This window comes from Amphimedon queenslandica, unplaced genomic scaffold (genome assembly GCF_000090795.2).
Source record: "Amphimedon queenslandica unplaced genomic scaffold, v1.1 AMPQUscaffold_13521, whole genome shotgun sequence".
In the NCBI taxonomy this organism is placed as follows: domain Eukaryota; kingdom Metazoa; phylum Porifera; class Demospongiae; order Haplosclerida; family Niphatidae; genus Amphimedon; species Amphimedon queenslandica.
In genome coordinates, this window is record NW_003546243.1 from 1,286,867 (window position 1) to 1,313,632 (window position 26,766).

The 26,766-nt window shown below is 37.6% G+C and overlaps 7 protein-coding genes across 11 annotated transcripts; 4 read left to right on the forward strand and 3 right to left on the reverse strand.

Moving 5' to 3' along the window:
* Window positions 1–62: 62 nt before the first annotated feature.
* On the forward strand, window positions 63–2,732 carry LOC100637275 (ER degradation-enhancing alpha-mannosidase-like protein 2). Its single transcript, XM_011404177.2, has 10 exons — window positions 63–178; window positions 235–345; window positions 515–660; window positions 713–976; window positions 1,304–1,377; window positions 1,428–1,569; window positions 1,630–1,754; window positions 1,860–2,004; window positions 2,100–2,221; window positions 2,307–2,732. The coding sequence occupies exons 1-10, from the start codon at window positions 78–80 to the stop codon at window positions 2,703–2,705; spliced, it is 1,629 nt and encodes a 542-aa protein (XP_011402479.2). The 5' UTR covers window positions 63–77; the 3' UTR covers window positions 2,706–2,732.
* On the reverse strand, window positions 2,730–6,050 carry LOC100637400 (uncharacterized aarF domain-containing protein kinase 5-like). 3 transcript variants are annotated; one of them, XM_003382413.3, is made up of 13 exons: window positions 5,865–6,050; window positions 5,703–5,766; window positions 5,478–5,654; window positions 5,349–5,372; window positions 5,035–5,289; window positions 4,851–4,982; window positions 4,628–4,793; window positions 4,494–4,575; window positions 4,357–4,448; window positions 4,076–4,256; window positions 3,953–4,027; window positions 3,127–3,228; window positions 2,730–3,053 (listed from the first exon to the last, which is right to left on the reverse strand). In XM_003382413.3, exons 1-13 carry the CDS (start codon window positions 5,999–6,001, stop codon window positions 2,942–2,944), a joined length of 1,599 nt encoding a protein of 532 aa, XP_003382461.1. In that variant the 5' UTR covers window positions 6,002–6,050; the 3' UTR covers window positions 2,730–2,941. The 3 variants fall into 3 exon arrangements, 2 of the variants coding, with proteins under 2 accessions (XP_003382461.1, XP_019849825.1); XR_002184341.1 differs by lacking the exon at window positions 2,730–3,053 and having other exon boundaries at window positions 3,140–3,228; window positions 4,152–4,256; XM_019994266.1 differs by lacking the exons at window positions 2,730–3,053; window positions 3,127–3,228 and having other exon boundaries at window positions 3,788–4,027; window positions 4,152–4,256.
* Window positions 6,050–7,620, forward strand: LOC105311937 (uncharacterized). Its single transcript, XM_011404181.2, has one exon. The coding sequence runs from the start codon at window positions 6,091–6,093 to the stop codon at window positions 7,507–7,509; it is 1,419 nt and encodes a 472-aa protein (XP_011402483.1). The 5' UTR covers window positions 6,050–6,090; the 3' UTR covers window positions 7,510–7,620.
* Window positions 7,526–11,129, reverse strand: LOC109580743 (uncharacterized). The gene is made up of 6 exons (XM_019994238.1): window positions 10,987–11,129; window positions 10,634–10,922; window positions 9,881–10,079; window positions 9,459–9,579; window positions 8,884–9,327; window positions 7,526–8,815 (listed from the first exon to the last, which is right to left on the reverse strand). The coding sequence occupies exons 1-6, from the start codon at window positions 11,071–11,073 to the stop codon at window positions 7,643–7,645; spliced, it is 2,313 nt and encodes a 770-aa protein (XP_019849797.1). The 5' UTR covers window positions 11,074–11,129; the 3' UTR covers window positions 7,526–7,642.
* A 213-nt stretch (window positions 11,130–11,342) lies between these two features.
* LOC105311939 (docking protein 5-like) lies at window positions 11,343–14,732 on the forward strand. Of its 2 annotated transcripts, none has more exons than XM_011404187.2 (6): window positions 11,343–11,587; window positions 11,699–12,035; window positions 12,933–13,155; window positions 13,229–13,379; window positions 13,654–13,806; window positions 14,140–14,732. In XM_011404187.2, the coding sequence occupies exons 1-6, from the start codon at window positions 11,531–11,533 to the stop codon at window positions 14,443–14,445; spliced, it is 1,227 nt and encodes a 408-aa protein (XP_011402489.1). In that variant the 5' UTR covers window positions 11,343–11,530; the 3' UTR covers window positions 14,446–14,732. The 2 variants fall into 2 exon arrangements, with proteins under 2 accessions (XP_011402489.1, XP_019849843.1); XM_019994284.1 differs by having other exon boundaries at window positions 11,346–11,587; window positions 11,699–12,029.
* Window positions 14,733–14,924: 192 nt separating this feature from the next.
* Window positions 14,925–23,019, reverse strand: LOC109580748 (uncharacterized). 2 transcript variants are annotated; one of them, XM_019994246.1, is made up of 8 exons: window positions 22,838–23,019; window positions 22,423–22,562; window positions 21,279–21,561; window positions 20,820–21,212; window positions 18,843–18,950; window positions 16,640–16,721; window positions 16,439–16,553; window positions 14,925–15,912 (listed from the first exon to the last, which is right to left on the reverse strand). In XM_019994246.1, exons 2-8 carry the CDS (start codon window positions 22,489–22,491, stop codon window positions 15,277–15,279), a joined length of 1,686 nt encoding a protein of 561 aa, XP_019849805.1. In that variant the 5' UTR covers window positions 22,492–22,562; window positions 22,838–23,019; the 3' UTR covers window positions 14,925–15,276. The 2 variants fall into 2 exon arrangements, with proteins under 2 accessions (XP_019849805.1, XP_019849803.1); XM_019994244.1 differs by having other exon boundaries at window positions 20,820–21,561.
* A 102-nt stretch (window positions 23,020–23,121) lies between these two features.
* LOC100635801 (putative sodium-coupled neutral amino acid transporter 7) lies at window positions 23,122–26,689 on the forward strand. Its single transcript, XM_019994271.1, has 7 exons — window positions 23,122–23,448; window positions 23,638–23,836; window positions 24,540–24,681; window positions 24,767–24,874; window positions 24,928–25,263; window positions 26,182–26,405; window positions 26,524–26,689. The coding sequence occupies exons 1-7, from the start codon at window positions 23,125–23,127 to the stop codon at window positions 26,679–26,681; spliced, it is 1,491 nt and encodes a 496-aa protein (XP_019849830.1). The 5' UTR covers window positions 23,122–23,124; the 3' UTR covers window positions 26,682–26,689.
* Window positions 26,690–26,766: the final 77 nt, after the last annotated feature.

Sequence of the window (26,766 nt, forward strand, 5' to 3'; positions counted from 1 at the left end):
TAATAATAATAATTAATAAAATTAGATAATAATTAAATAACAATTAAAATTAGTCTAGAAGGAGTGGCTTGTAGAATATGGCGAGTATCTTAGTGGTTGCAAGCTCTTTTCTTCTAATTCTCCTCTCCACTGGCACTCAGTCTTATGGAACCAGTCCAGAAATGCTCCTAAAAAATAGGTGGGAGCTCTCTCCTATTAATATTGCAGTCATTTTTGCATCCTTTTCTATTGTAGAGGGAAAGTTAAAGAAATGTTCATGCATGCATACGACAGCTACATGACTTATGCTTATCCTCTTGACGAGCTCCAGCCACTAACATGCTCGGGGAAAGACACTTGGGGAAGGTAATTCAAATGATTGTGATATTAGGAGCTCTTGATGATAGATAGCCCTAACCACTATCAAGATTAGCAGAAGATTGCATTTCGTTTATTGTTGTCTAATTTTTAAATGCACCTATTAATATCTGAGTACTGCAGGATATTTTTATGTAAACATTTCATTTCGAAATAGTTTTTCATTGTCTCTCATTGACTCAATGGATACATTGCTTGCAATGGGTAACGTAAGCGAGTTTCAATCTGCTTATAATCGCGTCATATCGAAACCTTCCTTTGATATTGATGTCAATACCTCAGTCTTTGAAGCTAACATCAGAGGTACCAGTGATAAGTAAATAGTGTATTCTTTAAGATTCTACTCCCCCTCTAGTTGTTGGTGGTTTATTGTCAAGCCATCTTTTGTCTCATGTGGGGCAAGTTCCTCTAGCTCCTGGCTGGCCGTGTGAAGGTCCTCTTCTTAGAATGGCCGAGTCTTTAGCTCGACGCCTTCTCCCTGCTTTTGACACGCCCACAGGTCTCCCATACGGGACTGTTAATCTCAGATATGGTGTGCCCCCACAGGAGACCCCAATCACTTGTACGGCCTCTTGTGCTTCATTTTTGGTGGAGTTTGGTACTCTGTCAAGACTGACAGGTAAACCCAGGCCCATATGTTTTGTAGTAATTGATAGTTGGCACCCAAACCACACAGTTGTGAATCCTTTAACTGTACTATTAGTGAGTCTTACAATGAACCATGCCATCTTTTGTTGCATTATTATTCGTGATACCAGGAAATTTGTAAAACTAGATTTACTTGTACTAGTACTCTTTAGTTTACTATAAGGCAGTGTTCATGCCTGCAAAACAGATCATTTCATGTATCCTGAGCACCAATGAGTACACAAAAATCAAGTGCTAAGTTCTTTATCAGCTTGCATCCTTGGTATTCTTATTTATTTCTCTATTCCATGTACATTAGGTGATCCGATATTTGAGACTACTGCCCTAAAAGCTGCTCGTGCAATATGGGCCAAACGCTCTTCGATTGGATTGGTTAGTCTTGTATAGTAACATGATATAAGTAACTAATGATCCTTCCTTAGGTTGGGAATCATATTAATGTATTAACTGGGAAATGGACAGCAACCGAGTTCACTATGGGTAACTATATTGACTCATATCTTGAGTATCTTGTCAAAGGAGGCATACTTTTTGGACACAAAGACTTGCTTGATATGTTTAAAGGTAACTCTCTCGATCCTTTCCTTTTATCCACTCCATGTATTGATGGTTTTGTCTTTCTAGAGATTTTTGTCCCAATAAAGAAGTACACTGATCATAACAGTTGGTATGTTTGGGTTGATAAGGAAAATGGGAAGGTTTCATATCCTTACTATGAGGCACTGGACTCTTACTGGCCTGGCCTACTGGTAATAACACAAAAAACATTAATTTACTATTAATCTTAAAATAACTCTAACTTTTGGACAGCATCGTCCTTCAAGTATTAATTATTGTTCTTATTTTGTTTGTAGTCTTTAGTTGGGAATATTAAAGATGCCAAGAAGAATATTTTCAATCATTTTTTAGTTTGGAGAAGCCTAGGGGGTCTCCCTGAAATGTTGAATATCATAACTGGAGAGACTGTCACTGGAAGAGAGGCTTACAGACTGAGACCTGGTAGGAGGGGAGGGTAGGAGGTAGAACAAGAGAGAATTAATATTAGAATTCCCGAAATAATCATTTGCACGTATTAATGATACTTCATTCTTTAGAGCTAGCAGAGTCATTGTATTACTTGTATCAAGCAACAGGTAATCCTATTTTCATAAGCATGGGCGAGCATATGATTAACAGTATTAATAACATCGCTAGAGTTCATTGTGGATTTGCTACAGTAAGTATTTAAAGGGAAATAAAAGAGACAAAAATAGTGGAGTCGACTTATATTTTATGCTAGTATTTTTTGTTTTTATGAACAGGTAAGGAGTGCTCTTGACCACACACTCTCTGATCGAATGGAGTCTTATTTTCTTGCAGAAACACTCAAATACCTCTACCTTCTCTTTGACCCAAACCACTTCCTCTCGCTGGACCCCACGAAGGCTGTGAACGTAACGGAGACCCTAAGAGTCCCCGGGAGTCAGCATTTTTTGTACAATAAGTATAATAGGATATTAAAAGATGGCTGTAGCGTGGGTAACAGCGGTTACATATTTAGCACAGAGGCACATCCGATCGATGTGGGGGCACTGTACTGCTGTCGTAGGAAATGGAAAGATGGGATGGTGGAGGGAGATGGGTTTTCTAGTCAAGATGGCTGCCAGGCTCAAACGTTTGAATCGAGATTAGAATTATTTACTGCTGGTATCAGTGAATGATAATGAAGATTTTTATAATTTAAGTATTTTATAATTTTCCTCAGCAATAATCATTGTTTATCACATCAAATTTATTTTTGATTAATATTAATTATTATTTATTTAAAAATTCTTAATTTTTTTCAACAGCAGAACTACTAGCTGATTTGTATTGTAGCTTTCTTCTGTATAAATAAATAAAATTAATAATGACAAATATTAATAATATAATAATAATAATAATCGTGGTGTAGCTGTTAAGCTTTTATCATAGATTGGATCTGTTCAACATTGTGCGTATCACTTCTTCCAATAAATGCATATATTCTTAATAAAGTCACAGACCACCACAACTGGGCCGACCACCACCTACACATAATAATAACAATAATAATAATAATTATAATTATTATTATTATTATTACTATTATTAATATTTTACCATAATCTAAAGTCAAACTGTCTCTGATCAATCCAGCGCCTAACACTATTTAAAACAGAGAATGATTGCTTTTCCTTCTCGTAATGGTAGCCTTCAATTGCTCTGGAATATTATTATAAAGATAAAGAAACTGTTAAGTAGTGAATGACAGGGTTTCCCACAAGATTTTGGTAGCGCTTAGCTCATAAAATTTGTTGCTCAGCTCGCTCAGTTGATCCATGGCATTTTGTCAAAAACAGCTCCGAAAGAATTCTCCATTTTTATTATTTTTTTCTGATACATATACATGTTCTTAGGTTATGTTTCAAGTTTGAGCTGATTCCGATCAACATTGGATTTTTTATGAATTTTTGAAGTTGCTCCAAAATCTGGCCAAAGTCCCTGTACTATAGTACAGGGGCTTCGGCCAAATTTCGCCAAAAATGACTAGGAGAGAGTTCTCCATTGTTATAATTTTTTCTGATACATATGCATGCTTTTATGTTGTGTAGCAAATTTGAGCTAATTCCGATTAAGATTGAATTTTTTATGAATTTTTAAAGTTGCTCAAAAATCGGGCCAAAGTCCCTGTACTATAGTACAGGGATTTTGGCCAAATTTTACCAAAAATGACTAGGAGAGAATTTTACATTTTTATAATTTTTTCTGATACATATACATGCTCTTATGTTATGTTTCAAGTTTGAGCTGATTCCGATCAATATTGGATTTTTTATGAATTTTTAAAATGACTTTAAAACCCATGGACTATAGTGCAGTGCTTGTGGAATGCTCCGCTCTAGTGGTCCAGTGGGAAACTCTGGTAAATGGGCAAGGATGGGCTCACATTTTAGCCATTACTTTAAACCTGTTGATCGGTATACCCAGTTCCCGGTTAATGCTACGAATCAGATTAATATTCCTACAAAAAAACAATAACAAAATGTGTATAATAATCAACTATTGTTACCTAAAAACTAGCAACATTGAAGGAGGCAGTAGACGAAGTATTTCCACTACATCGTCCATTCTATACATGAACGTACCGGTGACTGCTTTAACATCGCGTCTTGTTAATAGTGAAGAGTTGAACATCTCCCTGTGGGATTTTAATGTACGCCCAGTGAGCATTAGGGCAAATAATTCATAGTCTAGAAGAAAAATAATTCATGATAATTTCTACTGTAAACACATATATATACAATAATGTAAATGTACATACATACATACATGCATAACTGTCTCCTTTACCTTCTATTCCCAATTCTAGGCAGTAAGACTTTAAATTAGGCACATCATACTGAACAGTTGACTTTATTATCCCACATAGTCTCAGTCTTATACTAAGAGAGAGAAGGATAGAGAGAAGAGAGAGTAAAAGAGCTTACTGTTCTGTGATTGGTGTATAAAGGCCGTGATCTAATAGACAAACTTGAACAGAGTTGCTCTTTGGTGACTTGCATATTAAGACTATAAAAGCAAACGAAATTACTTAACATGGAAAGTTGCATTAAAATGTTACCGTTTCCAGGGTGTGGGTCCCCATGTACAAACCCAGTCACAAACAATTGCTCAGAAAATGCTCTTGTCACTTTATGAGCTACTTCAGCTAAGGACAACCCCCTCTCTCTAAGTGATTGTACATCCGTTACTTGACACCCATCGATCCATTGTGATGTCAATACACGCTACAACAAGCGATAATCTATTGCTCTTATACTCACCCCCACTCTCTCTGGCCTCACCTTTGAAGTATGCTCCCAGCGTATCTTTGGGACACAAACGTACGATAAATGTTTGAGCTCTCTAGCACATCTCTCCTGATTGAGTCCCTCGTGTTCAAAATCCAACTCCTCGTATAAAGTGTCTTTCAGTTCCTGAGAGGAAGAGGGAGAAAAAAGAAGATTAAGAAAGATTTATAAAACTCACATCCAAAACCCACGAGAAACTAAAGCTAGGGTGCATCCAGGCAATAAACTTAAGGAGAATCCTAATCGTCCATATGTCACCATGATAGCGATCCCTGAGGTCAATGTACTGGACTTTGACTGCCACAGACTGACCATCATTAGTCATCGCTTTGTAAACTTGTGCTAGGCTTGCAGCTGCGACTGGCTGGCGATCAAACTGTGCAAAAATGTTATCAACTTTTAAACCAAAGTCCTCCTTGAAGAGCTGGTCCAACTAGGGAGAGCATAAGAAATGAAGATAGAGAAAAGTTTAATAATGAAGGAAAGACTTACCTCTTTATCATCACGAAAAAGAGCCTATGAAAGCAGATAGTAGAGAGATCATACAAAAATATAATGAAAAACCCAATAATAATTATTAATTATTAATGTTATAATTTTGTACTACTTCAAATTGCTAACCTTGTTGAGTAGAATTTTAAGTGTATCAATGTATTCCCTAGGTAGTATCTGATTAAAAGACCCAAGACCTTGCCCTAGTTTTATATAGAGACCTCCATTAGCCATTGCACCATTAACTATGCGATCAGCAGCTCTCTGATGGCAGGCACTCATGGAGAGAGAGTAATCCGGATCAGTCTATTTTAAACACAAACCATGGACATGCAAGTATTGATATTGTCGTACTTCATCCAGATTCCTCATTGTCCACCAGTAGTCACAAGATATTGTAATCCCAATGGCTGCTGATCTGTATAATGAGAGAGAGAGAGAGAGAGAGAGAGAGAGAGAGAGAGAGAGAGAGGGAGAGGGGGTATAAGAGTTCAAACTCAAGTCAGGAGACATCACCTTGCAAAACGAGTTATTCCTTTGAGTTGAACTTTTAGCCATCTCTTCTCCCCATCGTCACGTGACCAGTAATAGGCACTGCCACCAACAGCTGAAGAACCTAAAAGAAAACCCAAAACCCTTGAGTATCTGCCCATGGTCCGGTTTAATACAATGCAGAAAGGGTTAAAATAGATAGGCGTGGCTCAGGTTATCTAGGGGTGTGGTCTAGATCTAAACTTTAAAAATGAAGGCCCAAAGAGGATCAGAATTGAAGAAGTTTTTATTTGCTACTGTTATTCTGAGTGTAGTAATCACATCTTTATATTATATTTTTGCAAGGAAAGGGGAGACATTAGCAGCAGTAAATATATCATCTTACATAATTCAACAATACGTCATTATTCAAGGAAACGTGTCTTCTAATTCCACCTCGAATTTCACCTCTACAACTCCTACACGGTTTCCATTCCCATATCCAGAGAACTGGTTCTGGCTTTGGTCTGAAAGGGACACATATTTATGGACTCGAACCGCATATATTGACACTAGAAAGGACGTGTATGGCAATCCTGTCATCATTGCATTAGTATACAGAGAGATAAGACCCAAACTAGTGGTCAACTCCTTTTCCTGGTACTGTCATGTCTTAAAGACTAACAACGAGGAGGTCTGTACTGGTAAGGCAACTCTTGATCGCTCGGTTGAAGGAATCGGGTATAAGTTTCACAGTTTTTCAACTGCAACATATTTTATATGCCAGTTACCACCTGATACAGATCACAGGGATGTTAGAGCAGTCTCCTTCTCTTCCGATGGCTGTCAATCTACAAGACACTCGCCGTTTGTACTGATTAAACCCCGTGAAAAAGTAAAGAAGAAAGTCCTTGGTATTTGTTTGCATAAAGCATTGTTTGATGTTCAAGAGCCTCAACCAATAGTTGAGTACATTGAAATTCATAGGCTGTTAGGCATCGAGTTATTTACTATGTATGTTCAAAGTATTTCAAAAGAGATTAGAGACATATTGAACAAATATTCCAAAGAAGGGATAGTAGAAATAGTGGAATGGAATATCAAGATATCCACAAAGGTCATACGTGATTTTGGTCAGGTGGGAGTGATACATGATTGTCTATTAAGAAACCAGGACAGGGTCACGTACCTTGGTTTTTCAGACTTTGATGAGGTTTTTGTACCACTTCGTGACGGGACCCTTGACAAGCTATTGAAACGACTCGACCAACCAAACTATGCATCTTTCAGGTTTCTTCACGTATTTATGCATGATACTCCAGCACTGGTAAAGCAAGTCTCGAAATCTAATTGCTCAAGAGTTAAGCTACCACTGTATTTCCAGAGATACAAGAGATCAGATTTCAGTGACAGTTCAGCTTATAATGGTAATACTTTAGGCTCTAAAGCAAAAATATTTGTCAAACCTGAGGGTATAGTTGTCATGGGAAGGCATAGCATGCATCTTAGAAGCACACACAAGTTTGCTCCAGGATACAAAGAGCTGACTGTACCAGGAGATTCTGGTCTCTTTTTTCATTACAGAAAGATGTTACAGCCTGGACTGGAGCATCGGAAATTAGTACAGGATACTGCTTTAGCTAAATATCAAGATGAAATGATTAGAAAATTAAATGAGAGACTTTGTTGAAATTAGGTCTATAATATTATTTATAATAATTATTTTTATTTTTAAGACTAAAAGTTAGTTGTACTATCTTGTCATTAATCTCTCGCATACAATACAATCAATTTTGTTACATTAAAATTTGTCTAAAAACCTCTCACGTGGCCACAATGTTCTTCTTTGGTTTTGGCTTTGGTTTTGGTTTTGGAGGTAGCACTTGAGCCTGCTGTGACTCTGTTGGTGCATCGTGTGTCTTGCTTGTTGAGAGCTGAGTTTTAATCCTCGGTGGAACAGGAGGACGGGTTTTAACTTCAGGTTTATCGCTAGTAGGAGGTGGATCAAAGTAGTCTCTGTCAACAAGCTTTCCTGGAGATTTACTTGTTGAATACTGTTCATTGAGTACCAGATGAGTTGCATCGAAATAGTCCCGATCATCAAATAGCTCGGAATGCCTTATATCATGGACAAGAGTATTATATGGAGCATTCTCTTCGCTATTCTGACCATCAGTGTTATACGACAAATGACTGTATGGGAGAGACTCATGCTCTACTTCTCTTCCTTCGCCACTCTCTTGGAATCGATTAAATCTAGAGTATTCACCAATCGGGGGATGAGCAGTCGGTAGCGGTATTTTTGCATGATTCGTGTCGGTTTCATCAAGTGCCACCTCATCGTAATCATTCTGCTCTTGTGGGAGCTTGATCTCATCATATTCCTGATAAATCCGTCGCTGCATAACAGGAGACACTCTTGGTGATACCTGACGACCGGGCTTGTGCTGGACCTGAGGCTCTGGCTGCTCATAAAGTATCTCAATATCCTCCCTAACAACCTGAGGTAGGGGGGAGGGAGGAGAGTTGATCCTATTGTAAGATGGCTGGTCAGGTGTTACTTTCCTTCTGGGCGGTACAAGTGGAGGCTGGTTTGGATTCTCGGGACTAAGTGTTGAGTAAGTCTCATGAGGAGGTGTGTGATCCACTGGACCTTTGAATGATAGACTGTCATAGCTGGAGGCTTCAGTCTTTTTCAACGGATTAATGACAGGAGAGAGTGTATCATAATCATGGCTCCCGCTAGGATTTATCTTTAATACTCTTGGTGGTTGCCGTGGGGTTACATTCTCTTCCTCTCCCTCTTGGAAGTTGAGTGAGCCGTATAGACCAGGTGGAGCGCCACCTGCTGGCATTTCAACTGGTTTTAGGAAGGCATAGTTTTCGGTTGTTATTGAAGAATACGTATTCTTTTCATCTGATATTCTGGTCAGGTCTTCGTGAGAATTATTACGACTGCTTCTAGGACTATTGTTTCTCGACCTCACATGTCTCACCTACACAACGTGACAATAAAAATACATTCCATTTCAAATACAATAAAGCTACACTCAGTATCTCTTACCTCTCCAAATTCCTCTTCCTCATTATTCACTGTATCACAGTGTGGTATAGGTAACAGCTGTGGTATAGTGTCTGTATACTGATACTCTGATTTACGATAAGATGCCCTTCCTCTTTTTGGTTCAGTAGGAAGAGCTTTTAATGTCTCATAGGCACTCAGTTCTCCATATATAGTCGGTTTGCCATCATTTCTTACATCATCTAAATTTTCGGTTGATCCTGAGAAATTATCAGAGCGAAGGACATCGTAATCTCCAGCTCGTGGGTTTGAGGGCGGATGTGCCTGATGATGCTCAGTAATTGATTTATTTGGTCCATGCAATCCAGGGACGTCAGTAAAGCCAGGTACTTGATCCTTAGTATCAGTTCGACCTCTCACGAGTGTCTCTTGTGTCCATTTTGACTGATAGGGAGGCGGAGGGGTTGGTGGGACACGTTTGCTTTCCTACGATAAAGGAACAAGTATTAAGATAACATCAGGTCGTGCTATGTCTTCATTAAGGAAATTATATTGCTATCAGGCCAAACACTACAGGATTTCCTTTATTACTCCTTTCCTTTCTATACTACACTGACCTGTGGCGGTTTGCTAGCCTTCTTCTTTGCAAGGTTCTTTATTACTGTCTCAAGTGTGTGTGTTATCAGGATGCTTTCTTGTGTACCAAAAACAAAAATTCCTTCTCCAGTAGTACTCCGACTAAAATATGCACGTGATGTGTGAAGATGTACGTGTATGTTGGTATGCAAGAGAGAGAGAGAGAGAGGATGAAAGTGTTAATAAGTGTAAGCTGTAGAATCTATGTAATCTTTACTATATTTGGCAAAAAAACAAACATGTTTTGACTTGGAAATAATATTCAAAAACTATGAACTGGTTCATATTTTTAGTAAAAAAAAAGAGTGCTATTCGCTTTGTTTTCATTACACAACTTTGTATTGATAAAGATAAGGTGACGTATGATAGACACTAACAAAAAAATCATAACATTTTAGCTCACCTTCCAGCATTGATTTGCAACTGATGATTAAGCTTTGCTTTAAACGAGCGAATGTGACCCATTTTCCACCTCACTACCTCAGAGGCCTCGTTTTGACTCCAGACAATAACTTGATCGTCTCGAACCTCGAGAATCCCAGGACCGGAATATCGAAATTGTGGGCAACTCCAGACTTCAATGTAGAACCGTACAATATTCCCTGAAAATAAAAGTAGTTTTGTGAGTAAGGAGAGTACATTGTCATTGCTACACCTAACAAAAACTCCCACTCTAACAAAGGAAAGGTTTTGATAACAGCGTACATAGTCTAACCATTTATAGGATTAGGCTATGCAGTGTATCTATTAATGAACAATGGTGATAGTACATTCACTATTGTGCTCATAACTCAAATATATGAACATTTTTGTTTTTATATCGAGATGGGTGATATGTCATTTATGCGTGCACTATGGCAAAGGTAATGTGTGTTATGAACGCATGCTTTGAATTTGGTTATAATAGTTGTTACAATATCTCTTTTTCATTTTCTATGTAAATAGTCCTGACAAATTGTTTGTTTATATTGTTATATCGATTACTACTAGTGAGGTAAATGCATGTTTGGCTTCATGTTCACTGCCTAATTGACTGACACCACAAATACATGAGTACACACGCATGATATCCCCATTACTATGATTATGTCCTCTTGCCATCCCTTCCCCCTAAATATTTTGTCACTCTTCATTTATTTCATAATTAATGTCTTACTTCCATCGGAGCCTTTGCCAAACAGAACAGCGTTTAAAGCAAAGACCCATTCCTTTGCATCGTGAGATGTCTGGCTCTCAAAAGTGTGCACTGACCCATCATTAGATGTGATGCTAAAACTCTTTGGCTCTCCACCAATGAGCTGCACCGACTGTGAGCTTAGTAGTGAGATTCTGTCCTTTGGAGACTTTTTGTGAGAGTCCCTCTCACTGAGGTAGTACTCTAAGACCCTATCTTGATTGCCCTTTCCAGCTCGGAACACAAACCAGTACTCTTTAGGTGATCTGGCCTGTTGAGCAAAACATGCAGTGGTACTTAGAAAAGAGTAACAAGACGAGAAGTAAAATTATTACTTTTTCTAGGACATTTCTCGCAGACGGATTCAAATGCTTATATCTCAGATGTCCAGCCCTGACTATCTCTACATCTACGGCACTCATAATTTCCTTCTTCCTAGCTGACTGCTCTATCTAGTTCTAATCTACAAAATTTAGAAGGCGTGGCTCGTATAGCTGGGAGCCACACCCACTTCCTTTCTTGCATGCATAATGAGGACCGAATCACCAGGTATCATGTTGAACCAACATGGCTAATAAGCAGAGACTGATGCCAGAGCTATTGTTAATTAGATTCTGTTGTTTGCCCATAAACCATAAAAGCAGCCAAGCTGCAATAAAAAGAAAAAGGAGCCCTTAGCCACACCTTTACTCTGCCTACATGCATTGTTGACCGCGCCTAGTCGTTAAAGCCGTCATTAAAATTTCACTAGAATAAACACGTCTTCTCCTTTAGTTTTTAGCTGTTCTTCTCCTCCGTGCTTTTCCCTTGTATCTGGCTTTAACTACTGGGTCTGCTCCTGTCACTCCTTTTTTTCATTAATTCACGCTCAGAACAATAATGAACGAAGACGTCGTGAGAAGAGGCTATGTTAAAGTGTCTGCTACTAAAGGACTGGTGAGACTATAGAGAGAGAGAGAGAGCGCGTGGTGGGATTTGTGTATACACTGTAATATAGTACCCAGATAGTGTAGATGTATCATCATTCCTTCATTTTGATTCTCTCAGGGTAACTCACTTAGTCTTAGACAAAGAAAGTACTGGGTGGTCCTCAAGGGAGAATCTCGCAGCACTAAAGCCTGTATTGAGATTTACAAATCTGAAGATGATGTCCTCCGCAAAAGCCCGACAAAACTAGTCGCCATCGATCAGATAAGTCGACTTCAGAGTGTCATTGAGCGGAAAGAGCTGACTCTCGTTATGTATGCGGAATCTGTGTCGCTTATCTGTTCATCTCGAGCTGACCATGATGACTGGTTGAAAGACATTGAGTCGGTAAGAGGAGGACAGACCGGGGGAGGAGGAGGAGGAGGAAAAGCTGCAAAAGGAGCAGCATTAAGTAAGAGTAAGAGAGAGAGAGAGAGAGAGAGAGAGAGAGAGAGAATAGAAGAGAGATAAAGAGATGAACTACTGTATGGAGGTAGAAATAAAATAATTGACAGTGTTTTTGTCTATAAGTGTTTTTTATAGCAATGTGTCTGGTATGTACATGTGTGTGCATATACATGTAGTTCTTTTATTATGAGGCTGTTACGTATTGTTGCTGTAGCATGTAGCATTATGCTATTTTTTGATAATGGTATTGTATTTTGATATCTTTTCTGTCCAATAACATTTATTTAGTGTGTAGTGCAGTCTGTGACGTGTCTTATCAGCCATGCGTATTGTTCTGTAATGCATGCATGTATATTGTTAGTGTGGAGGTGTATAGAAGTTATATGCTTAATATGTATTTAGAGATTTAATGTAACTAGTATATTGATCTTGTTATTGATTTAATGCTATTGTTGTTTATAGTTATACTCGCTTTTGTCCACCATTTTGTTTTAAAGTCTTCTTATTTTTTCCTTATCTCTTTATTTGTTTCTGAGTATTCCTTATGTCACTTCCCTTAAACTCCCCTTCTGTCTTCCTTTCTCCCTTTCAGCTTCCTTTCCACTCCTCTCCATGCTCTTCTGATGATGTCAGTTGTAGTAGGAATTTTCCTGCTTGATCCATTAATTTATTGTTTGTATTAAATGCATCACTGAATTCTCAAGCTAATTCAATTGTCATCCTTATGCAGTCCGGGATAAGATCAGTTTGCACATTAAATAGTTTTCCTTCTAGTAAAACTAGTAAATATTGGCTGAGCTACTTCAGAGTTCTAAGTTTATCATAGCTTACTTTTGTCTACGGGGAGTAAAGGGGATAACTTTATCACTTTTTGTCTTTGTGGTAGATTAACCTTTTTCTATGATAGGTACACCCGATGAAGGCCCGTTTCGTGTGAGGCTTCGTCCATCTCCGTCCCTTCTCTTCCATGGCTCCTGTATTCTGGAGATTCAGAAGGACTTTGATAGGAATATATTCAACATTGCTCTGTTTGCTGATGAGATACCTCCGAGACTCATAGTCAAGTGGCAGATTGATCACATCAGGCAGTATGGATCCAATGAGATTGCGTTCAAATTTCAGAGTGGGAGGTAGGGAAAGAATGAGAGAAAAAGCTATTATAATTATAAACCTTCTCTCTCTCTCTCTCTCTCTTTTTACTAGTAAATCTCCAACTAACGTTGACTGGTTTATATTAGACACTGACTCAGGTGATGCCCCAAGGATACACAGAGCAGTTGATTATTGGGCGCACCATATAGTTGAACAGGCCAACAACATGATACCCTCCAGGAGCTCATCAGTCGGAACCAATGTGAGTTACTTACTACATGCATCACGTGTAGCCCAATTTTTAATGGTAGTCTGCTCAAATTTTTCTACATTTCGGAAAGTAAATATTTATACATTACTATCTTTATCTTATGAAATTGATAAAAGATAAAAACTTGCTGCTTTACCATATTGAATGTTTATGTTACTATAAGTACTGCTATCCAAATGATAATAGCTAATGCCCTAAGATTGAGACTTGCAATAGCCCTACCTACCTAATTGATGAACCATCTCACTATTTCATGTTTCTGTAGATACGTCCGACGAGTTCTTTGCCTATTTCTCCTCCAGTTCCTCCTCTTCCTACTGCTATGCGTACCAGCTCCATACCTAATGGCAACGGGAGTGGAGTGTATCAACCGCTCATTGCATCAACTGTACAACCAACTCCTATTTACGATGGGATTGTAAGTTGAAACTAGTCAGTACGATGTGCTCTTGACTGTTATTTTGAACGACGATATTGATAAGTGTGAAAAATTAGTGTCTGCCCAATTTAGGGTCTATACCCACCAGATTAAGTATTGATTAGTGTAATGCAGTGGGTCAACAATAAGTAGTGTGTGTGTGTGTGTGTGTGTGTGTCACTGATAAGGCTCTGTCTGTGTTGTAGATCCAGTCTGTGGCTAATTTGTCTCAGATGGATAAATGTTTTCATACCAAATAAGATTAAAGAGTGTGGACACTCCTTTTTTAACTATTCCCCCCTCTCTCTCTTTCCTCGCCCACTCTCTTTATAGGATAATAGACAGGTACCGTCATCACCGCCTCCAGCCATCCCTCCTCTTCCCTCCTCTCTTGGTGGCAGTAACAGCGTCTACCAACCTCTCACTCACACTCCTAACGGGATGAGTCCACGCCCCTCACAGGAATATGCAGGTCTCAGCGAACTAACAAGAGAACCCTCTCAGCGTCACCTCCCTCCCCCCGTCCCCCCCTCTACCTCGGTTCCTTCTCAGAGTGCCGACTACATGGGGTTGAATTTTTCGTCGAGGGATCAGCCAGCAGAGTCGACCTACATGGACCTCAATGTGCCAAAGACATGAAGTGGAGAGAGAGATGAGAGAGAGAGAGGAGAGATTATGTGAGTGTATCTGTAATGTAGTTCTTCATTTCATTTTTCGCACATATTTTGTATTGATATTTTACTACCTTTAGAATGTAGGGGCCTGTGTTGCAATAACCACCTTCATAATTTATTATTATTATTATTGTCGTAATTATTGTTATTATTATTATTATTATTATTTCATGTTTTGGTTTCTGTTATGAAAAGAGAGAGAGCTGTAATTATTATTAGTTGTTTTACGTCATCCGTTGTATTAAAAATGTATGTATTGGTAATAGCGCATAATCTTGAATTTGATTTGAGATTACTTGAACATTATTTATGTTGTGGAGCCTGTTTCTGTTTTTTTTTGTTGATGATTTTTAATTATTATTCAATCAAAAAATTGTTACAAAAAAAATTAAAGGACAAAATAATTACTGTATTATAAAATACATTGGTTTCGGACAGCAAGTGTTGATATAAATTATGATTAGTTATAATAAGTGCCAGTGTAAATATTAATATTTATAAATAGTTAATGTTGGAGCTGGAATGTGGACATGTAAAATCACAATAAATTATTTAAGTATATATGGTGTAGCAGCGTTAAAATAAATTAATAATAATAATAATGATAATAATAATAATTTAAAAAAAAAAATAATAATAATAATAATAACAATAATAATAATAGGTTTTTAATGTTAATCGTAAAGTCTGCATTATATAAATAATATATTACATGTATACAAATACAATATGAATGTTAATAATAATTAAAAACACAATATTATGCAATGCATGGAGTTCATTCTTACATTATTATTCAAGACGAATTTGTTTTCTTAAGTCTAGGTGGAACTGGGGGAGGGCGTGGCTCTGTCGAATCTCCACCCACTTCCTGTTTCTCACCTCCAAGCCTCATATGAGTGATGTTGGAGTAAATAGGTGAGAATGGGGAATCGTCTTCATCCTCTTCCTGTCCCTCTTCCTGGACGTGTTGTATAGTGGTGTATTTGCAAGGTGTCTGTGGTTCCAGTGTCTCTATGTGTGCCTCGTTTGGGTGCGGTTGTTGTATGAAAAGTGGCTCAGTGTTTGAACGAACAAAAGTAGTGGTGCTTGATCCTCCATGGTGAAGTTTCTCATAGTCCCCTCCTCTTTCTGTCGCTAGAGACGAAGCCGAAGAGACCGGGTGAATGGATGAAAGTGGAAGGTTGTGAGATTGTGTGGTTTGGACGTGGTGAGTGCTTAGTCCCATGTTTTTTGAGCTTAGCGTCCCGTATGGTTCCAAAGATAGATTGGGTCTCAGCGTATGCTCAATGTGGCTGTATTGAGGGTGAGTGTTGTCAGCACTGCTCGTTTGCTGGCTGCTTGTAGGGCGATACATGAAGCCGGGGGGTAGAGTCTGATTGACATTGACTTGTTGTTGAGGTCTTTGTATGTATGATAGAGTCTCAGTTGGCTATATAATAAAAAGAGAAAATATAAATATACTATACAGAAACTTGGCCAAAATTTCACCAAAAATGACAAGGAAAGAATTTTTCATTTTTATAATTTTTTCTGATACATGTACATGTTTTTATGTTGTGTAGAAAGTTTGAGCTCATTCCGGTCAAGTTTGGATTTTTTACGAATTTTTAAAGTTGCTCAAAAATCGGGCCAAAGTCCCTGTACTATAGTACAGGGATTTTGACCAAATTTCGCCAAAAATGACAAGGAGAGAATTTTCCATTTTTATAATTTTTTCTGATACATGTACATGTTTTTATGTTGTGTAGAAAGTTTGAACTCATTCTGATCAAGTTTGGATTTTTTACGAATTTTTAAAGTTGCTCAAAAATCGGGCCAAAGTCCCTGTACTATAGTACAGAGCTTTTGGCAAAATTTTGCCAAAAATGACTAGGAGAGAATTGTCTATTTTCTGATATCTTAATGAATATAATTATATGAGATATGATAGGTAATTATTCGATGCATACACTTACTGCTGATGCTCTTCGACGAATGTCCTTCTTCTGAGCAATTTGATGAACACGAGCATGCATGTGTCTGCTATGAGGACAATAGAAAAAGAACTTTCCTTCACCAGTTATGCAGTTCCTATGAATGAAATCAAAAAGTTAAAATTAAAATCACTAAATCATGCATTATAAAGTACTAAATGTTTGCAATTTTGCTCTTTGTACCTTCCAGTTTCAAATGTAAAGCAAACATTATTGACTCCGTATCTTCTTATTGATGAGATTGACCAGGACATCAATGGTTGACCTGAGAAAGAGACAAAGAGGATCATAATAATAATAAATATTATAGTTGATATACTATAATTTATTACAATTTTCCAAACATACAAAATACAAATTATCAGTCCATCAATTGTGGGTACTATTATATAATAACTGTCTTCATCTTTTATCAACTGTTCAGTGAGCAATGTTAGTTTAAGTTAAAGCGCTTCTACTCTCTCTCTCCACTTTAGTGATGACACCTGAATGTACTCTGACAGCTTTTCTAACAACTGACAATGTACACAGGCCTAGGACAACACTCCAAAATGATCAAAAACACAAAAGGCAATTGAATTTTATTTTCTTAGAAAGCCAGGGAGGGTAATATGGAGGAGTAACGGGGGAGAGGTATTACAATGAAGCACAGGTGTACGATGCAACGCATCCTGTATAACAATATTTGATAGCTTGGAACTGTAAATTAAGGTTTATCATAAACACTTAGCACTAATAGCAATCATCTGAAAGACTTGTTCATTACAATTTGGCAATGAATACTGGGTGGGAGTAAACAATCATCTTGTATCATGGCTTCTATTTCCCATTGGGTATATATCAATAGCATATGCTATGAGCTGACTTGGGTGTGCTCTACACTTATAATTGCTTTGAAAAGCCTTTGAGTATTATGAATGGTGAGGCCCACATCCTCTCTCACACACACACATACTCTCTTGCAGCATTCCATTATTTAATTGTCTCTTATCTTCTACACACAACCATCTGTCATGAGACATACATACACAAACTCCATAGCAACGATCACACCATTAGCAGATGGCCTGTGATTCTCCCCTCTCTGTATGTACATGTATGTACGTGTACTTGTATTAGCTAGTGGTTATGTCTATACTCATGACACACACACTTGAGCTGTCATGGTCTTAATCCATCTCACCACAGACAAACATAAAGAGTTGGACTATTGGTTATAATCAGTGGTTAGACACGCAGGGCCAATCAGGATATGGCTCCATTGATAGTAACTGGTAGAGTGGGTCTGATTCTCAAGATGAGGTTTATGATAAGAGGTTGTTATACTTGTGGGTATCAATGCAAATTTATGCTTAAGGAATTGATGTAACTTGATTCTTATCACTGCTAGTATGCACCAATCATGAGTACAGACTAAAGGGTTGGTATATATTTCTTGTCATGTTGAGATCATTTTACCAGACTAAAGAGGCTGCGATAGATGTACTTCCTTATTTTGGAGCTATTGATGTGACACAACTATCACAATTACTATACCTGCTCAGGATGTGCCTAGATCTTCAAAGGAATTCCTCTCTCGATAGAAAGAGCAAAAGAGAACACTCAAGCATGCAATTACTAACAGTTAAAAATCAAATCATTTTCTCGTTTACAGTTAGTATGATGTTAGAGTACAGAGGACCAGGTGCATGTGTGCGTGTGTGTGTGTGTGTGTGTATATTTATGATCATTGTGAGATATTTTAGGGTAAACAGGACTTGAAACATCCTTTGATGGTACAAAAATGGTTATGTTTCGATGTCTACATCGTTCAAGTGTACATGTACAGCATATATGTAACTCTATTCTACCATATACTCTTTGTACTATAGATTATCATACACATTGAGACGGAGTGCTAATTGGACGCGTATATACAGCACATTTACATATGTTGGCTTCGGAGGTGAGTGGGGAGTTGTGCTGTGGAGTGATAGACCATTGCATGAGTGAAGCACATGCAATTTAGCTAGACAGTTAACTCAAAACTGTTGATAAGATAATAATCTAGTAACAGAGTCAAGGCAGTATGCCACACACATGCCTTATATTATTTTAATTGAATTTTCTTATGATAATCTTCCCAAGGCAAGGCATAGTATGTAGTGGAGTGTATTGAGGTCCTTTTAAGATTAAAATATCCATTTTGTGCAGGTAGTATATAATAGTAGAAAGGAAGAGGAAAGTAAAGCTGTTAAACAATTGTGGCAAATGATCTAAGAATCGTTAATAATTGATTTATTTAAGGAGATAATGATATTTCCTGGACGATCATGACATTTGATGCCCTCTAGCAATTATATTACTCGTCCCTCTCTTTCTCTCTCTCTCTCTCTCTCTCTCTTACCTGTTTGTATGGAGTGAAGTGTGATCCCATCATCACTAACAATGACATCACAGGCTCCAGACACCTTCAGCTTGTCATTCTCTTTAACGTGAACTCGGAATTTCGATCCTAAGAAATAATCGTAATTATGATAATGCAATTTCAAAAGGATAAGAAGGAGGAGGGTAGAGGAAGTTTGAATAAGTTACAGTGTCAACTATTCATTAGCAATTTTATATACTGCAGGACTATGCAATAATAGAATATAATATTATTACTAATCAATTCTCATTTTAGCCATGATTTCACTTTATGCATTTCACATCATATCACGCAAGCAATTATCAGCAAAGAAGCAATAAAATGAATGGAAATAGTTTATATTATGAGCCGTATAATGGTACTACACAATATTGGTGTGTCTATGAGAATTGATGATATCACGTTACACTGGGAATGCGTGCCATATTCTCTCTCTTTATCAGACAACACGTTCAATAGGAGACTGAATAAATCCTTGCAGTATTCTCATAACAAAGTCTGTAGTAAACACTCTACATCATAGACTATGCAGGCAATACCATAACTCCCTCATAATCACTGTATGTGTAGTAGTGATATATATGCACATCATGCGTCATACTTAGCTTATTCTCTTTATGTCTTAATCAATAGTCAATACAAACTGTATTAACACATATACACACAAAGCACACCTGCACTATAAAATAGAGCACTGATCTATACTATGTATAACATTATGTATGTTCGTAATGTTGATATAGCTATGCAGTATAATGTTAATTTGATTACACTAATTGCGTTAAGGCTAGTCTGTGACTAACAAACTCAATCAATGCAAGCGGAATACAAGGGAACAAGGTCATGCATGACCGGAGGAGAGGCAAAAGGGAGGCATCGACTCTCTCTATTGCCAACAAACGTATCAAAACTGCCTGTTATGTCATGTGAAGTGTCTCTCATTGTTGTACTACATTCAGAGTATAGCCTATCACAATACCAGTAATAATAATGCTTGTATTATATCTGCTAAGCTTTTTTTGGCAGGTGGTAAATGACATAGCAATTCTTTGTCTTAGTGTTTATACTTTTGACCCCATTAGTTTATATGTGGCTATACACACCTCCACAAGTTTGCATGTGGTGCTCTGTCTGACAGTTTGGATTCTAGCCTCACTCCCTGTCTGGTATAAATGGAATATTTTAATAAGAGAAGGAATTAAGAGGGAGAGGACCATTTGTAGCTTTGTGTGATTAAATGTAATTCCTCTCTTGCTTAATAGGGTAATGTGTGTGGTAACAGAGAGTAAAGGGAGCTTCACTGTAATATCAGGAAGCACCCTCCAAACGTACGAACCTTACAATGACTTGTCATACACACACACACACACCTGTCACTGTAACACCTCTACTTTAAGAACATGCAACCTTTTGTATACAGACTCAGACACAACAGACAACTAAGGAGTAATATAACCTTTAAACTTCACTAAACACATACTCTCCTTTGATGTCGTAAGTAAAAGAAATGCAATACTAAATGAGTTTCACACCCACATGAAGCTAGAAGTAAAAATTTAGATAATTAAGGAAATCAATTTTTAAAATCAAACTCACATCAAAGCATATCAAAATGTATCAAAACTATTATGCAAATTTAAAGCTGTCAATACATTACGGGCACTGAGCCCAGCTAAATATACAATGTATAGAGACCATATTAGTACACTTAACACTTTGACTGACATGAGTTAAAATTCCATTAACAGACAGTCTATAAGGCATAGAGACATGTTTACTGAGAGGGAGAGCAAGAGATAAGCCGATAATTCGCAAGCACAAAACAGCTCCATTGATTAATGCAATAATAGTAAAGCAGTACAAAATACTCATCCCATGCAATACAATCTATCATAAGTACATAGGAGAATAATAGAAATCTCTAGTTGTATCTCTAAATATGCGTATATGACTTACTTGAGTTACCATCTTCATCATCAAGATTGTTTCCATTGTCAAAGCTTGCATTGGATCCACTGTACATGCTGGAGCTGTCGCTAGATGGGGGAGAAGGGTACGGGTGGTTGCTCTCCAGTGAGTTTTGTTTCTGAAGGTAAGGAGCATGCGTAGGATATGGAACCGTCACAACACTCTCTGGAGGCGTCGGATACAAACGCTGCAAATGTCCTAGCATGCCTTGCGTGTTCTGGGGAGATTGGCTGAGGGGAGGTGGTAGAGCGGGAGGGATATCAGTCCCATAGAGTGCGACTGGGTTGCCTGTCAAAGCCTGAGAGACAAGAATAGGCTGGGGCGGTACTGAAAGAGATCGAGAGGCAGCTGGAGATTGGGAGTGAAGTTTTGGTGGGCTACCTGAAAGAGGAGTATTCGTACCAGATAATGGTTGGTGCATGAGTCTTTGTAATGATAAGGCTTTACCATTGCTATCTTCTCCTTGATAAATGCACATTTTCCGTATTGAGTCGACCCACTCATCAGCTTCCGATTGAGAATTTGCCATCAGGCGATGAGCAATCCCCGGGCAAAGGAGCTCAAAGCATTGCCTCTTGTCTTGAGCTTTGCGTATGTCAACGACCTGAAGGACATTGATGAATCCTTTAGGAGGGTCTCCTTTCAATGCAGTCTTCTCGTCCTTGTAATGCTCTAAAAAGCAGTAGCCTTGGCCATAGTCGTGTCTAAGTACAAACCACCTCTTACGCTCCTGAGAAAAAGAGAACATTATTTATAAGTTATACAGAATGAGAAATGAGAGCATGAGACAGGAATGAGAGTGTCCTTATCATAGCTAGTAGTAAACAATGTAAATCAAAGTGACCATATGTCATCTCAAGCTCAGGATGAATCACATGATCCATTTCTGTGTATTCTGTGTACAAATATATCAACTACAAGTCATAATGTTGAACATAGAATTCATGTAAAGTGCAATACAAATCTCAAATATCAACACACAGATTTCTTTGAAAAAGGCCTCACAAGTTACATTGTAATAGTTCATTTCCTTTAGTGAGTACTATTTGCTAAAGGACAGATTACTTATTATAAAAGTACACGGATACTTCCAAAGGGAAATTACTAAACATACACACATTATGATAAGGATAATTAGCTTTCAGCCTTGCTGCCCTCACACAAATATCTCCTTTTAAGGAAAGTGAAAGCATAAAGACTAGGATGATTATTGAACAACACTCTTAGATGCCAGATAACAAACGGCAGAGTACATGAGTCCCAATTTGAATATTATAAAACTGAATAATAACAATCAATGAGGTAATGTGAAAAGCATGCATCCTGCTAATTGAATACTAGGAATTGAGGATTGTACAATGATTTGGGGAATAATGTACAACTTTACAAGTCACTCGGGTGTGGTTGTTTGCATGTGCCTTTGGTAAATTGCATGCTAGAGCAACCACAAGTTATGCACACAGAACATTAGATTGTAACAAAACAGCACAGAAATATGCTCAGGGATAAAACTGATAAACAATATTTTGCTTCATCTTACATAACCAATACTCATCACAATGATCATTGCACTTTTATGCATGATTCTTACCAATATACTTGCTTTCTTGTCAATTAGGTAGCCTCTCTTTATGATTGTGGAACAGTCAAAAGTAGCCATTGGTGTAGCAGGTTGAAGATACTGTATGGTCAGTCATATACAGGACACAGGAGGTAGTAACTAGCACTAGACTGGAGAGAAAGAGAACAGAGAGGGGAAGAAGAAAGAGAAGTCTTTTAAGGCGAGTTTTGTAAGGCGAGTTTTGTATATTTCTTGACCCAAGACAGCCTCTCAGTATTATTATAGTGTCTACAATATCAAAGGAAGCATTGGCTGACTGGGAGAATGAGCAGCCTGGTTCTCTTGGCTCCAAAACACAAAAGCTATTACTATGGCAGTCTCCAAATATGCTGTGACTAATACAGTATCAATTTAAGTATGGCAAGAGAGAGGACAAAACACTCACCGAATGCTGACAGAAGCCGTTGAAGTTAATTCAGAGTAGATATAGTATGTAGTGAGAATGCTTGGTTGCTATGTTTATATTGGGAGGCTCAGTGTTGATAGCCGGGAATGATTTATGAGAAAGAGACCTTTACAAACTTTTTCTAGCAGAAAAAATAGATACTAATGTAGTTAGAGATTGTATGGAGAAACTCCTCTCTGTTCCTTTTCTTTTATACTCCACTGGTGCTGCAAGATGCACTCACAAAACTGTATCCCCATGTACACCCACGCATCCAGGGCGTGGCTATGACGTGGGAGTGGCTCAGACTGCACTGCGCGATGACCTCTGCATCTCGCGGCATGAGTGCTGTTTCTCTTCTAACAGACTCGACCTCTTATTCTCGTACTTCTTCCTACAGCTCAAACACCACCAACAACTATGAGGACGAGATAAATGCCAAAAGATTCTTCCTAGGATCAGCCAGTGAAAGAGAAATACCGACAGGGAAGACCTCTCTCCTCGGCGCCATCTTTGTGGTGACCAACGCAGCAATGGGAGCTGGTATGCTCTCTTTCCCCTACGCCTTCTATTTAGCTGGAAGCTGGTACTGGGGGATCAGTGTGGAAGTGGTAAGGGCTTTACATGAGCATGGATATGAATAGTAGAGTATGGGCAAGGCATACTGTAGTTGTGGGTTAAAATAATGACTAGTTAGTCTAATTATTATTATTATTGTCAATTGTATTTTTTGGAAGACACTCTATAATGTTGTGTATCCACAATATCCAGATTTTATTAGTTTCTTTTCTTCTCCCCAGGGTATGATTCCAATTATTATCATTAGCTTATTGATACTGGCCTACTGCTCCGAACTTAAGCAAGCCGTCACGTGTGAGGAAACTCTCGGTCTTATGCTCGGACCAGCTGCCAAAATAATTACCGAGATACTCGTCCTCCTTTATTGCTTCGGGACTTGCGTTGCATTTCTTACTATAATGGGTGATCAGATAGAGGATGGTAAGGACAAGAGGATGAAAGGGGGTTTGTTTGTTGATTAAGAAAGGGAGAGATTATCAGCTATTCTTTCCCTTTCATTCATGATAGGCTATCAGTCATGATAGGGAAATTAGAAACACCAAATGTTTATGGATTAATTTAATTGGACATATAATGAGTTTTTGATTATGTCATAATTTATTTTGTACTGTTTTTACGTCAATTGTATTGGGCTGTGGGAGTGTTATTGTCCCTTTGTGTCTTACATAAGGAAAGGGATTTACACAGTTCTTTGGGAGCCAGTTATTTAACAGTTATTATTACTTGAGTAATAATAGAATTGTATACACAACCTTTACTTACCTCCCTCGACTTCCACAATCTTCCCTAAAACTTAGTCATTCTGTCTGTCTGTCTTGGTTTCCTACTTGCCTTTACTTCTTGGCTAGTTTTTATAAAGTGATATATTTCCACAGAATTTTCTGTGAGACAATAACAATGCAATAATAATATAGCAAGGCTGCAAAAGTCGTGGCAGCCATTTTGTTTGGGGGTGAATCCTACTTAGTAACGCTACCACGTTACTAATATATGCATCTCACACAGTTGCACCAATTATCAGCATTTCCCCTTTGTTCCTTGTCTCATTGCATTCTATTCTATGTACTTTTGCGTACACAATTTTAAATCGTGCTTGTTTATTCAAGTTTTTTTCTTTTGTTAGTGACATTTGCTTTCAAGTATCACAACGAAAGTGTTTCGGAGCAATGGTGGGCCAACAGAAAGTTTCTAGTCCCTATTGTTGCTATATTGTTAATATACCCCTGGCTGTACCTGAGAAAGATAGGTATACTAAGTTATACTAGGTAATATACTGAATGGCAAATAGTATACTGAATAGTAGTGCATAATATACTGAGTGTTATACTAATTATTTTTTTGTTATTTCAGTTTTCTAGGTATCTTATCTTGTGTTTATATTTGTCTCGTAATTGTTGTCAATTATTTTGTAACCGAAGGGAATATCAAATGTAATGCACCCAAATATTATCACTCGACGTAAGACAACCAATAATCTTATCACTCATCCTCTCTCTTTTTCATTTTTTTAGAGATTGTTCAAGATCCTGGACCTCGTTCTTTAACTCCATTCCTTTTGTATGCTTTGCTTTCCAGTGCCACGTCTCCTCTATACCAGTTTATTCTGGCCTTAAGAAAAGGAGTGTGGGCCGTTTCTTCCTTGTCATAGTAGCAGCTGTTTTCTTATGCACTCTGCTATACTCTCTTACTGGCTCATTTGGTCTGATCACTTTCTCCAAAAAAGGATTGTGTATTAATTCTGACATCATGAGGAATTATTGTCCAACTGATATACCAGTCAGTGTTGCTAGAGGGATGCTCTTTCTCTGCTTGATTACCTCCTACCCTATACTAGCTTTCTGTGGCAGGTACAGTCATATAAATATGTTAATTGGATTTTTTACAAATTTTAAAGTTGCTTAAAGGTCAGGCCAAAGACCCTGTACTATAGTAGCCAAATTTTGCCAAAATTGAAAAGGAGACAATTGTCTGTTTTCATAATTTTTTTCTGATGCATATACATGTACTTATGCTGTGTAGAAAGTTTAAACCAGTTCCGATCAAATTTAGATTTTTTATGAATTTTTAAAATTGCTCAAAAATTGGGCCACAGGGATTTTGGCCAAATTTCTCCAAAAATTAAAAGTAGAGAATTTTTCATTTTTATAATTTTTTCTGGCGCATATACATGTACTTATGCTGTGTAGAAAGTTTGAAAGAGTTCCGATCAAATTTAGATTTTTTACGAATTTTTTTAATTGCTCAAAAATTGGGCCAAAGTCCCTGTACTATAGTACAGGGATTTTGACCAAATTTCTCCAAAAATTAAAAGTAGAGAATTTTTCATTTTTATAATTTTTTTGACGCATATACATGTACTTATACTGTGTAGAAAGTTTGAACCAGTTCCAATCAAATTTAGATTTTTTACGAATTTTTAAAATTGCTCAAAAATTGGGCCAAAGTCCTGGATTATGTGACAATGGAACAAATGGGTTTTGCTTGTCACAGATTTCGTGACAATGGAACAAATGGGTTTTTGCTTGTCACGGATTTCGTGACAATGGAACTAATGGGTTTTTGCTTGTCACGGATTTTGTGACAATGGAACTAATGGGTTTTTGCTTGTCATGGATTTTGTGACAATGGAACTATTGGGTTTTTTGCTTGTCACGTATTTTTTTCTGATGCATATACATGTTATGCTATTTTGAAAATTTTATTCTCATAAAATTTGTATTTTTTGAATTCATTGCTTTTTATTATAATTATTTTTTTATTTACAGAGTGTCGCTGGATGGGTTTGTCTACAGACTAGCGTCGTGCTGTTGTAAAAGAGATCACTACAGCTGGGCTCCTTCATGGCTTACCGCCCAATCCATAGTAACATTTGCTAACATTCAAGTGTGGATGTTTGGTTCGCTTGTTCTGGCTGTGTTTGTCAAAGAGATTAAGGAGGTTGTGAGTCCCCTTGGATCACTTGCAGCTGTTTTCATATTCGTATTACCTGGTGAGTTACTAGCTTATCAGTTACAATGTGTGTGTGTGTGTATATAAATACTCTTATTTTAATTATACAATCATTGTGTTTGTACAAATGCTTTGTAATTAGATTTCTTTTCTTTTAGGGCTGTGTCTCCTTAAATTGTCCTTGCAGTTTCATTTTAACGGAAAGATTAAAAATGTTATAGGGATGATATTCTCTTTGTCCATCATCTCATTTGGTGTATTCATTTTTGCCGATGATCTTATATATAATATAATGGAAGAAGCTGGTGTATTTTAATATTTGTACCATTGATAATTTTTTAAAACTGCCTGTACAGTAATACATTAATTTTATATTAAAATAATTTATTGTTAAAATTAAT

What these genes read in the sequence shown, in the direction of transcription:
- LOC100637275 (XM_011404177.2), top strand. Translation starts at nt 78, where the DNA reads ATGGCGAGTATCTTAGTGGTTGCAAGCTCTTTTCTTCTAATTCTCCTC. An exon ending in CTTTGAAGCTAACATCAGAG is followed by an intron (nt 661 to 712) that starts GTACCAGTGATA and finishes CTCCCCCTCTAG; the next exon opens with TTGTTGGTGGTTTATTGTCA. An exon ending in TACTCTGTCAAGACTGACAG is followed by an intron (nt 977 to 1,303) that starts GTAAACCCAGGC and finishes CATGTACATTAG; the next exon opens with GTGATCCGATATTTGAGACT.
- LOC105311937 (XM_011404181.2), top strand. Translation starts at nt 6,091, where the DNA reads ATGAAGGCCCAAAGAGGATCAGAATTGAAGAAGTTTTTATTTGCTACT.
- LOC100637400 (XM_003382413.3), bottom strand. Translation starts at nt 6,001, where the DNA reads ATGGGCAGATACTCAAGGGTTTTGGGTTTTCTTTTAGGTTCTTCAGCT. An exon ending in TATACACCAATCACAGAACA is followed by an intron (nt 4,449 to 4,493) that starts GTAAGCTCTTTT and finishes TCTCTCTCTTAG; the next exon opens with TATAAGACTGAGACTATGTG. An exon ending in CAGTTTGACTTTAGATTATG is followed by an intron (nt 3,054 to 3,126) that starts GTAAAATATTAA and finishes TATTATGTGTAG; the next exon opens with GTGGTGGTCGGCCCAGTTGT.
- LOC109580743 (XM_019994238.1), bottom strand. Translation starts at nt 11,073, where the DNA reads ATGAGTGCCGTAGATGTAGAGATAGTCAGGGCTGGACATCTGAGATAT. An exon ending in AGGCTAGCAAACCGCCACAG is followed by an intron (nt 9,328 to 9,458) that starts GTCAGTGTAGTA and finishes CCTTTATCGTAG; the next exon opens with GAAAGCAAACGTGTCCCACC. An exon ending in AGGAAGAGGAATTTGGAGAG is followed by an intron (nt 8,816 to 8,883) that starts GTAAGAGATACT and finishes CACGTTGTGTAG; the next exon opens with GTGAGACATGTGAGGTCGAG.
- LOC105311939 (XM_011404187.2), top strand. Translation starts at nt 11,531, where the DNA reads ATGAACGAAGACGTCGTGAGAAGAGGCTATGTTAAAGTGTCTGCTACT. An exon ending in TTCAAATTTCAGAGTGGGAG is followed by an intron (nt 13,156 to 13,228) that starts GTAGGGAAAGAA and finishes TCTTTTTACTAG; the next exon opens with TAAATCTCCAACTAACGTTG. An exon ending in CTCCTATTTACGATGGGATT is followed by an intron (nt 13,807 to 14,139) that starts GTAAGTTGAAAC and finishes CTCTCTTTATAG; the next exon opens with GATAATAGACAGGTACCGTC.
- LOC100635801 (XM_019994271.1), top strand. Translation starts at nt 23,125, where the DNA reads ATGACGTGGGAGTGGCTCAGACTGCACTGCGCGATGACCTCTGCATCT. An exon ending in CCCAAATATTATCACTCGAC is followed by an intron (nt 24,875 to 24,927) that starts GTAAGACAACCA and finishes TCATTTTTTTAG; the next exon opens with AGATTGTTCAAGATCCTGGA. An exon ending in ATACTAGCTTTCTGTGGCAG is followed by an intron (nt 25,264 to 26,181) that starts GTACAGTCATAT and finishes TTTTATTTACAG; the next exon opens with AGTGTCGCTGGATGGGTTTG.
- LOC109580748 (XM_019994244.1), bottom strand. Translation starts at nt 22,491, where the DNA reads ATGGCTACTTTTGACTGTTCCACAATCATAAAGAGAGGCTACCTAATT. An exon ending in ACAAGAAAGCAAGTATATTG is followed by an intron (nt 21,562 to 22,422) that starts GTAAGAATCATG and finishes TCTTTTTCTCAG; the next exon opens with GAGCGTAAGAGGTGGTTTGT. An exon ending in TTCGTCGAAGAGCATCAGCA is followed by an intron (nt 15,913 to 16,438) that starts GTAAGTGTATGC and finishes TTTATTATATAG; the next exon opens with CCAACTGAGACTCTATCATA.